The sequence below is a fragment of the Esox lucius genome, chromosome 4 (assembly GCF_011004845.1).
Source record: "Esox lucius isolate fEsoLuc1 chromosome 4, fEsoLuc1.pri, whole genome shotgun sequence".
NCBI classification, from domain to species: Eukaryota; Metazoa; Chordata; class Actinopteri; order Esociformes; family Esocidae; genus Esox; species Esox lucius.
The window spans coordinates 1,227,720-1,238,731 of NC_047572.1; the positions used below are offsets into that span (position 1 = coordinate 1,227,720).

Sequence of the window (11,012 nt, forward strand, 5' to 3'; positions counted from 1 at the left end):
GGGCGGTGACTGCCGCTGCTGGCAGGTAGGAGGCGCTGGCTGCTGCTCCAATGCAGCAGGGGGCACTGGCTGCTGCTCCAATGCAGCAGGGCTCACCGCACCATGACAGAGTAATTATGACATTTTACATTTTTTGTTAAACTAACACTTTAATTTTTATTTGTGATGGAAAATGATTGCTTCAGAAGAACATGAGATTTTGTTTGATTTAATGCCTTTAAAGAAAACATTAAAATTATGTTTACCTTTTTTCTGTCAAGAGTTTTCACCGACAAGAACCTCAACCCCCAGCACATGCACTGACACTCTTTCACTCTCTTCAACTGACCATGAAGAGCCCGAGAGCGCAGTGGAAAATCAAACAGCAATGGTCAGCAACAGTTTTAACATAGACGCTGAAAAGGCAAAACAGGTATGTATGCATGTTTTTCCTTATGGTTAACTTCTCCCTATATTTTCACCATTTTATTAGTCTTCATGTGTTCAACTGTATTGTGGTCAATGTTTAATCCGACTGTCCAAGATGCACTGGAAAAAAAATCTGGTGGTGAGGAAGTGCTTGAAGAATACCAGACAACAAAAACTTTATAGCACAGCACCAGACGTCAGCTTGTTAATATTGTTGTCAGTCACATGACAGAAATTCATGGGTAAGACTTTTAAGCACAAATTCAATAAAACACACAGCTGTCAATTGATGTAGAAAACAAGACTGTTGACCATGACTATATATATATATATATATATATATATATATATATATATATTATTATTATTTTTATTTTTTTAAATTGCAGGAGGATCCCCGCCCACAAACAGCGGGAAACTTATGCTTTGGGCATTATTTCTCTCTTTCCTAGCCTGAAAGACCCATTTTCAGCAAAGGGCTATGTAAGAATCGTTTGTATTGATGTACTTGAAACACAATCTAGTTTGACATGTTATATGCTCCTTTTTTGTGACATGTAATAGAAGTGTCTATTATTATAAATTGTATATAACATAATGACATAATTTGTTCAGATTAGTGTTCTCGTCTTTTTTGACAGGAGCATTTCTACGATCCGGAAAAGGGAACGGGGTTCATCTCCTGGCGCCTTAAAACTTTGTCGAGGAAAAATCCAAAACGTGTTCGCTTAGAGATGACTGAAAGTGGAGGACCAAGTTGACGAAGGAGGATGGATGATGTGCAACAACTTGAAGGAGATGCATGCAGAGAGGCAATTTCTTTCCTTGTCCATCCAGCTGATGAAACTGAAGTAATGCAGAAGATGAAGGAAACGTTTAAGCATAGACAAGAACTGGTCCATAATCCTGACCGATCAGCTGACGTCCTTGATGTTTTCCCAAGATATTTGGTTGTAAAAGGATTGGTAAATAAAACTTTTATTCCACTTTTCAAAGATTGTTTTAAGTGTATTTTAGAAATGCCTGCTTTTGTTTAATCTTTAACATAATTGCTACTTTGAGTTATTTGTTCATATATTTATCACACTTGCTCGTACATGCCTTTCAGACATAGTGATAGACTAAGAAATCATGAATGTGTATTTACTTGAATTCTTTCAAAGTCTATCAAAACATGCACACTATCCATTTTGGTGGTAAAGGATAAAAAAAAAAGTCCCAGTAACCTCTCAGAAATCTTGTTAATATGCTTTGTCATTAGATAAATCAGGACTTTGCTCTGCTGTTCAATGCTGAAACATCCAACAAGTTTCTTAAGAGGTGGGAGACTGCATTCAAGCAAAAGATCATCAATGAAGCCAAGTCTCTTACTTCAACAGCAGAAATTCGGTGTCTTCTCAATGCAGCTGGTGGACAAGGATCTGAAAATGGTTGGCATGATTTGTGAGGATGTTATAATTTAATATTTGCTTTGGTTTCTTGCTATTGTGAGCACTAAGGCTTTTTTTTATTACCCTAATCTACTCATTCAGATTGGGACAGTGACATGTCATCTGTCCTGCTGCTGTTGCATCTTCTGCCTCCTCCTCCAGGGAGGAAGAAGACTAAGATCAGTCCAACAGAGGCAATTGACAGACTTGTGCATTTTCATAAGGTAAAACTCACAATGCTGTTTCAAAGATTTGGGTTATAAACCCTAAAATGCAGTGGTTTTCATTAATTGTCCTTGGGGACTGAAGCCTCTGCACATTTTGTCTCTCTGTCCTGACACGCATAAGAATAGGTTAGCTCACCCAAAAATGTCACCCTCAGGTTGTTCCAAACCTGTATACATTTCTCTACTGCTGAACACAAAGATATTTTGAAGAAAGTTTGTAAACTAGCCACTTTGGGCAGCCATTGACTGTCATAATACTTTTCTTTTCCTATTGTGGAAGTCAATGGCTGCCCAAAGTGGCCTGTTTACAAACTTTCTTCAAAATATCTTCCTTTGTGTTCAGCAGTACTAAGAAATGTATACCGGTTTGGAGTGTATGTAAATGACATTTTCATTTTTGAGTGAACTAACCCTTCAGTCTAGTGTATGTAGCTCTTACCTAATGAGGTGAAGATCTGAAACAGGTTAGTTGAATAAGTGAGACATGCAACGTGCAGAGTTGTTGGTCAGGACCAGGATTGAAAATTGCTTGCATAATGTGACAGTCTAAATGTACCTTTTAAAATCTCTAACTGATTGCATTCATTCACTTGCATTATATTGACCTACAGGTCTCGAATTTCCATGTACAACTATTTGTTCTAATGAAGTAAGTCACTCACATAGCTTGGTTTGGCTGATACAAAAATGTTGTTGGTGGTGGGGGGTGTTCCTTTAATGGTTATCCTTTCATTGTAATACACAAAGTAACTGGTTTTGTCAGGCACATATTGGGTCAAGGTGTGTCAGATATTTTATTTTATTGATTTTAATTCTATTTTAGTTCATTTAAATGTGAGGAAGTTAACAAAAGCATGTTTAATTCATTTATTATTTCACATTGTAATTAGTTTTTTCCCCCTGTTTGTTTAATCTATTTTTTTTCAGTCCTGCACCAGTATTGAAGGCCATCTCAGTGGGAGGGAGGGCCACCAGCCATTTCTACTGGGATCAGGAAGGATCAAGGGCAGGATCGACCACTTTTACGTTGTTGTGGACAAGCGTCTTATCCCTTGCTCTGGAACCAGCTCCTTAAGTGCCTTTGATGAACTTTTCAAAGTTCACTATGTCTTCAACTTGTCCGACGAGGAAGCCCTGGTCAACTTCTTTACCTTCCTGCAGACCACAGTTTACAACATAGACGTTGGTCTTTCAAGTGAGTCTCCCAGAGTAAGGGAACTGCGTGCAAAGCTTTTAAATTAGTTTAAATGTTAAAGTGTTTAATCTGTAAAAGTTTGCATGGAAACAGCCACTCTTTGATAGCTCATTTAAGAGTCACACAGTTTCTATCCTTCGTTAAAGTTTAAGTTGTTGTGTGCGCAAGATGGCTGTAGTCGGCAGTTTTGCTCCTATTCTGGGTTTCGAAAGCATTTGATCCGTTTTCATGCTGTTGATGGCAATCCCGCTTTTGATTTGTCTTCAGGTGAACAGTCATCTCAAAATGTTTATAATAATCAGCCAGGTTCTTTGTTTGTTGGAGAAAGTGATCCCCAAGTTGCTCTCATTGAGAATGTTACCTTTTCCAGGAGAGAGACTGTAGATATGTGCTTCAATTGTAGCCAAATTACAGTGCAGTGGAGTAGCCAATAGCTTGGTATCATCAGTTGTTTCAGACCTTGAGGACCTCACTACAGAAATGCATACCCAAACTCGTCAAGATGTGATTTCTGTCATTCCTCCTAATAACCCTGTCAGATCAGCTGTCGAAGAAAGTTTAGCTCATTTGAGAGTCCCTTTTCCATGTTCAACACCGAAATTAAAAGAACTAATTATTTCATTGACAAATGGGGTGTTGTGGAGCCAGTTGAAATTGTGCTTGGCATGAGATACGACATGAGGAGAAACAAAAAAACTGGATGTTATGATCAGGTCCCAGTAAAAGATACATACGTGTATGTCCCAATTTTGGAAACTTTAAAATTTATGTGTAGAAATGTAGATGTATGTACTCTGCTGACAGAGTTTACAGGAAGGCAGAAATCACATTTTGAGGACTTTTGTGATGGAAGTTACTTCCAGAGTCATCCATTATTCTCAAAACATCCCAGTGCTTTATAAATTCAGGTGTACTACGATGAATTTGAAACCGCAAACCCTCTTGGTTCTAAACGTGGAGTACACAAGGTTGGTGCTCTTTATTTTGTGCTTCGAAATCTACCACCCAAATTTAATTCAAGACTGATGAATATCCATTTGATTGCTCTATTTCATGCGCAAGATGTAAAAAAGTATGGATTTGACCCCATCCTGGAACCGTTGATTCGTGACATAAAGATTTTAGAGACCGATGGAATTGAACTACCCATATCAACGGATAGGGTTTATGGAACAATATGTCAAGTAATTGGAGACAACTTGGGGATGCACTCAATACTTGGGTTCATAGAATCATTTAGTGGACATTACTCCTGTCGTCTATGTTTAACTGAAAAGGCTGATATCCAGTTAGTTTACAATGAGGATGATGTTAGAGTTATTTTGCGTGATCGTTCAATTTATGAACAGCACTGCAGTGAGTTAGAATCTGACCCTCAACTTAAGTCAACACATGGCCTCAAAAGAAAGTCGACACTAAATAGTCTGCAGTATTTTCATGTGTGCCACAACTACTCTCTAGATGTAATGCATGATCTCCTAGAAGGAATTGTGCAATTTGAAATGAAGCTACTTTTTGAGTATCTTTCAGAAAATATTGTTACACACAGTGAATTGCTCTCCAGAATATATTCATACGATTATGGATATTTAGAGAGAAAAAATCGTCCCACAAAGGTTAATCTAGAGCATAGTGGAAATAGCATAGGGCTCAATTCTATCCAGGCACTCTGTCTTGTCAGAAACATTCCATTGCTGTTTGGTGATCTCGTGGGGATAGGTGATAAAAATTGGCGTTTGCTCCTGCTCTTACTTCAAATTCTAAATCTGGTGTTTTCCCCTTGTATTTCTAAAGGCATGACTGTCTTCCTGAAGCATTTAACAATTGAGAACCATGAGTTATTTAAAGAGTTGTATCCACAAAAAAACCCAAACACCATTTTATGGTGCATTATCCGGCCTGTATACGCAAGATTGGACCGTTAGTCCACATGTGGAGCATGAGGTTCGAGGCTAAGCATAACGTTTTTAAGAATACACTAAAGAATTTCAAAAACATCACCAAATCTCTGGCAAAAAGTCATCAGATGTCAATAGGCTATCTTTGGGAAACGACACCATTCAGTCAAGTTGAGTGTGGACCAATGAAACCATTTTGTTGGAGTGATGTTGAAGATGGTGAAAAGTTGTCAGGAATGCTGGAGAATCCAGTACAAACAAGCATGCTTTTCATGAGCTGGGTTAAACTAGATGGGACAGAATATAGACCAGACCTCATTGTATGCAATGAAATTGAGAATGAAATTCCTGTTTTCAGTCAGATTAGAAAAATACTCTTCATTGACAACACTGTGTATTTTATTGTCGACAAACTTTTCACAGAAAGATTTTCAGAACATTATCATGCATTTAAAGTAGAGAGATACTGTGAGTTGGGTGACCTTGTAAAAGCCAAGAGCTTGAAGTTCTACAGGCCTTTTGATCTGCAGTGTGTATATGGGTCAGATGATGGGGAGTATATTGTACCTTCCTTTGTGTTGGTGTAATTGTTTAATCTGTTGTTGAAAATAAAATGTCAAACTGATACAGCGTTTTGACTTATTAGATTGAATGCACATTGCACATGTTTTTTTTAGTCAAAATACCAATTAGACTTAAGCAGGGTTTGTATGAACACTAAGTGTGGAAATAAATCTCTTGGTGTTGAGATATTGACACACCTAGTGTCATTTCAACACTAACTTGGTTTAAATGAGGGGGGTGAAACACTAATGGTGTTAACGGTGAACACTTATAGTGTTGTTTTTACACTAAGCAAGTGTAAAAAAAGTAACACTATTTAAAGTGTTATTTTAACTCTATTTAGTGTGGACCTATATAAACTCAGAAGAAGTGTTAATTTCAACACTGTGAGTGTTGATTTAACACTTTCAAATTTGCTGTGTATGGAGTGGGATGCAGACGATAGCAAAAGTTTTTAGTATTAAGATAACATGCTGTTTTCCATGAAGACTGGATTCAGCCAATATAGTCATAGCCTGCAAAAGAGGGTAAAATGACTACGGCCCGTTTATTCCCCAAATAGCCAACGCCAGTTTATTATATGCTACTTTGGAAGTTCCTTCACACGAGCGACCGTGTGTGTGGTACAGTTTTTTTAATTTCCTTTAAGGATGTTTTTCTTATTTTCGGTTGTTTTGGTTGGATATTCAGTTTGCGACATTTACTGAATGCATGTTAGAATTTTCTTTTCATTTTCGGTCCTGTAATGGTTCTGCTTTCAAGCTTGAAGTCATTTTCTGTCTTGAAAGCAGGGGGGGATTGTATGAAATGATTATCTATAGTGGAAAAGAGTTGAACTTAGAGTTCAAATGAAAAAGAGTTGAACTTAGAGTTCAAAGCAAATTAAATAGGTACTTAAAGAAGTTACATGAATAATCTAGTTTGTCAAATTGGGTTTTTGAAATGTATGTTTTATTTGAAATATAACATGGTTATGGTTGAGTAGAATACATCTTGTCATTTTGAAATGGTTTAGCTAAGCAATAACTAATTTGATGGGTGTGTTACTGTTCAGTTAGTTTAATATTTGATTAGAAGTAATCATATTAATCTCATGCATTATGGAATAAGTGGGTAGAAACGTGCAGGGAGCACATTTAGTTATTTCTTACATGTTTACAAAATGTTGCCATGTTTTAATTGATATTGAGAAAATAATTCTGCATGAAGTTATATTTCTGGAAAACCAAGTTGAGAAGTCTTACATAGTCAAAATTGTAAAGAGAGGTACAGACCCACTGGAGCACTCCACTCACTGACACAAAAAACAGTTTGAGATGGATTTTAACTTGTTTGGACTCTTTAGAAGAGAAACAGACATTATCAAAATTGGGTATTCTAATTCTAATTTAAGTTCTGTCCTAGTAAGCAATCATTGGAATGTTGATGGTTAACAGAGGTTTCTTTGAGGTGAATGAAGAGAAAAAAGGTTGTTTTACTATTGTCAATGCCTGGGGTGTTTCAAGATAACAACAGTGTCCCTTAGTGATAAGGTGACAATCCTCCAAGACCAGGGTCTGTTATCCTTAGGTTAGTAAACCACCCCCCACTCCAGGGAGAGCCCTGTGGTGATAAAGGAGTAAAAAGGGGGGGGTCATGATTTATGACAGGATTTCAGAGTGTCTTTGATGTGCTAGGATAATAAGAAGAGACTTGGAGACATTCACACTGAGTTTCATCTTGTAGAGAAATTAGGCTTAATAACAGTTATGTTAGCTGACCTTCAAGATGGTGTGAAATGTTTGATTTGAAATGAGGTATTTGATCCTATATGTGAAACAATGGGTGAATTTGATTGTAGTTCTGATACAACACAATCAGATGTAAATCATATAGGTGAACTGAGAATTGTTCATGAACTGCTCTTAGAGAGTGGTACTTCAATGTAAGTAAACTATCTTAACTGATGAGTTTTTGGAACAGTAATGAGATATGTGAAATTGTGTTCTTCTGTTCTTTGTGTTGGTTGTTACACCAACTATAGAAAAGAGTGGAATTGTTAGTTTGCTACACTAGCAGAACAGAAGCACCAGAGATGTTAATGTTTTAACGATACTGTTATTGATTTCAACTGTTCTAATCTATTTGGAGAAAAGAAGTAGAGAGACAATGGAAATATAGGGTTTGAGTGTTTGATAGTGTGTGGTTCTAATGTATCAGCGAGATGCAACAAGCTAACGTGATGGACATATGTGATGATGTACTGTGCAGTTGGAACTAATCTTCTCAAGGATAATTCACACATTCAGATACAGAACACTTGAAAGCGATTCGGCAAACAGAGGACTTGTTGGAGCCCTGAGAGAGACTGAGCTTGGCTTAAAAGGACAACTGTGAGGCGGCTGAGGTGAGATGGATCTCACAGACACACAGACAGACTGTCCTACAGCTGAGAGAGGAGTCGACTCTGGCTCGCTGCACGTCTAGGTGCCGCACGTCTACAGGATGCTGAGTTCCTGTGAGCTGGACTGACTCGAGTCCTGATGGTTCTGCAATGTGATGGAGAAGGCAACCTCCGACTGAGAGGATGGAGGCGTAGGAAAGATCTACTGCACAACATCATGCTACGCTGATTGGGCCCATACCAGGTACATCTCATCTGCTGTCCAGGTAGCTGAGAGAGGAACCTGGGATCGACGACACGCTACACGAGGATTTCAGTGTTGAAAGGTTAGACGCAGTGAATTGAAGTCACTGAGGGAAAAGTGAATTTTCTGGTGCTCGTAACCAGTCACTTTCTACATGGCCTTTAGCTCTAGAACCTTTAGCTAAAACTGGTCATCTTTGGAGTTCACAAAGGAGAACACACAGATTCTCCTGGCCTGGCTGATAAAGCAGCTAGAATGGAGACAACAAGAGCTGTGTCTGCATTTGAGCTGTGAAGGACAACACCTTGGAATATACATCTGACTTTTTCGTTCTGTTACATCGACCTGTCAAAGAAATGGTTCATAACTGACTGTCTGACGTTTGAAGGAGCAGAACAGTTGTGATGACTTTGGAAGAACATCCAAATGGAACCATGGAGAGGACTTTTCAGTGAATCGAGCAGTTGGCATGAGAGGACTTTGTAACAGTGATGAATTGAAGGATGCATTCAGTGATAGGTGTTTATGATGATTTTAACATAAAAGTTTTGCTGTACTATGTTATGATTCTGTATGATGACAATGTGTGATCTTGGATTTTGTACGGAAGGTAATGATCTAGAAGAATGTAAATGAGGATTCAGACATTTCAGATTTGTTCCGTTCTATAATCATTGAGGATAATAATATTGACTGGGTCATGTTGTTAAAGAGTACTGTTTTGTTGCAGTCTACATCCTAATGAGTGAACTGTTTAAGGTTTGATACCAAGGTTTGACATGGTATCAAGAGGATGGATTGTTGTGGAAATTTCTATATACAATGTATTCTCTCTGAGTAAAGGATTGAGTCCCACTGTTAAGATAGGTACAGGAATGTGTGGGACCTGGTATTTGCATAGGGGACATCTATTGTCTGTCCAGATGGAGATCAATGGGTTTTAGGACAGGATAGGAGAAGATATACAACAGGGGGAGTAAGGTCAGTTTGCCCCTTTGGGTAAACACTACAGTAAACATTATGGCAGGAAGGATAAGGTTGGGGAAGATAGCATTTGACGTGTGTGATAGAACAAAGGGAAAGGTGTTTGATTGACATGAAACAGATGGCAGCATCTTACCACACCCCTTTTTCCTATGTAATAAATACTGTCGAAATGATGTTTTTATTTAGAAACTATTCACCGTTACCTTGTAACCTGCATACTTTCTCCTTGCAAGCAAGATTAAAACCGTTTATTGCGCAATTGATTTCTCCTGTCTTGCCTACCATTTTCATAGAACTATTTGGATTTTAGAAATTGCCATCACATTCCTAACCAACACGACACCAACGACAGTCGTTACAGAATGATCCACCTAAACTGGAAACAGCAGGCTATGACGGAGGAGGATCACCTGTGGAATCGCTGCCTCCTCTTATGCATGCTCGGCACGTTCCTCTACCGAGACCTGGAGCGGGAAGCTCCCTTTACCGTGGAGCGTGTCGAGCGTGTGCTCGGGGAGGCGTGCAGACAACGGGCCATCACAAGCACAAAGGAGCTGCTGGCCCGGTACCCATTCCGTCTGCGGAGGGACATCTTCCCTTCGTCTGAGAAAAAACAGCAGTCGAGGGCCAGGTGCCCAACGCCCGGTCCGAGGTCCCCCCAGGAAAGTTTTAGGGGGGGGCTAAGTGGGTGTCCGAGGGAAGTCCCGTCGGCGCCTCCTCTATGTCCGGTGTCTCCTCGACCCCGTGCAGGCTGGCCAGGCTGTAGGCTGGCCATTAGGCACGCACCGCTTCCTGTTCCGCGGGCCGTCCGCCGCTCCTGTCCCTGCGCCACGGCGCTGATCGCCCCCTGCTGCCTTGGAGCAGCAGCCAGCGCCTCCTACCTGCCAGGAGCAGCATCCCTTGCCTCCCGAGTGTGGGGAGGAGTGGCCTCTGCCGCCTGAGGCCGAGGAGGAGTGGCCTCTGCCGCCTGAGGCCGAGGAGGATTGGCCTCTGCCGCCTGAGGCCGAGGAGGAGTGGCCTCTGCCGCCTGAGGCCGAGGAGGAGTGGCCCGCACCGCCCTCTCCTGTCCCGGCCGCCCCAGCGCCCTCTCCTGTCCCGGCCCCTCCTTTGGCTCTTCCGGCTACCGACCCTCCTTCGGCTCTTCCGGCTACCGACCCTCCTTCGGCCCTTCCGGCTACCGACCCACCGTCGGCTCTTCCGGCTACAGACCCACCGTCGGCTCTTCCGGCTACCGACCCTCCGTCGGCTCTCCCGGCCTCTGACCCTCCGCCGGCTACCGACCCATCGCCGGCTACCGACCCATCGTCGGCTCTCCCGGCCTCTGACCCTCCGCCGGCTACCGACCCTCCGTCGGCTCTCCCGGCTCCTGACCCTCCGCCGGCTCCTGATCTTCAGCCGTTTCTGCCTCCCCGGCCTGTCCCGACAGCTCTGCCGCCCAGGTTAGTCTCGGCTGTCCCGCACCCTCGGCGGATGTGTGCCGATGGGGGTTCTGCGCTGCCCCGCCCCGCCCCCCCTCCCTTGTGCTGGGGTTCGTCTCGGCCCGTCCGGTGGCCGGGCCTTTGGGGGGGGGGTACTGTCATGGTGCGGTGAGCAGCAGCGCCACCGTGCCATAGTTTCTCAGTTCCCATACCTCACAAACACATCCCGGACTGTCACGTTTCCAATCTTCCACACCA

At 41.6% G+C, this 11,012-nt stretch overlaps 1 protein-coding gene across 4 annotated transcripts; it reads left to right on the forward strand.

Annotated features, from left to right (window-relative positions):
* The first annotated feature begins 268 nt into the window (after nucleotides 1-268).
* LOC117594390 lies at nucleotides 269-3,308 on the forward strand. Of its 4 annotated transcripts, XR_004575670.1 has the most exons (7): nucleotides 269-412; nucleotides 524-650; nucleotides 798-891; nucleotides 1,050-1,373; nucleotides 1,670-1,838; nucleotides 1,941-2,062; nucleotides 2,993-3,308. XR_004575670.1 is itself a non-coding variant. In XM_034291703.1 (6 exons), exons 3-6 carry the CDS (start codon nucleotides 1,179-1,181, stop codon nucleotides 3,305-3,307), a joined length of 801 nt encoding a protein of 266 aa, XP_034147594.1. In that variant the 5' UTR covers nucleotides 269-412; nucleotides 798-891; nucleotides 1,050-1,178; the 3' UTR covers nucleotide 3,308. The 4 variants fall into 4 exon arrangements, 3 of the variants coding, with proteins under 3 accessions (XP_034147594.1, XP_034147593.1, XP_034147595.1); XM_034291703.1 differs by lacking the exon at nucleotides 524-650; XM_034291702.1 differs by lacking the exon at nucleotides 269-412 and having other exon boundaries at nucleotides 501-650.
* Nucleotides 3,309-11,012: the final 7,704 nt, after the last annotated feature.

Coding starts and splice junctions, on each gene's coding strand:
- LOC117594390 (XM_034291703.1), top strand. CDS start 1,179: ATGGATGATGTGCAACAACTTGAAGGAGATGCATGCAGAGAGGCAATT. Junction 1,374..1,669: donor ATTTGGTTGTAAAAGGATTG/GTAAATAAAACT, acceptor CTTTGTCATTAG/ATAAATCAGGACTTTGCTCT. Junction 2,063..2,992: donor GACTTGTGCATTTTCATAAG/GTAAAACTCACA, acceptor ATTTTTTTTCAG/TCCTGCACCAGTATTGAAGG.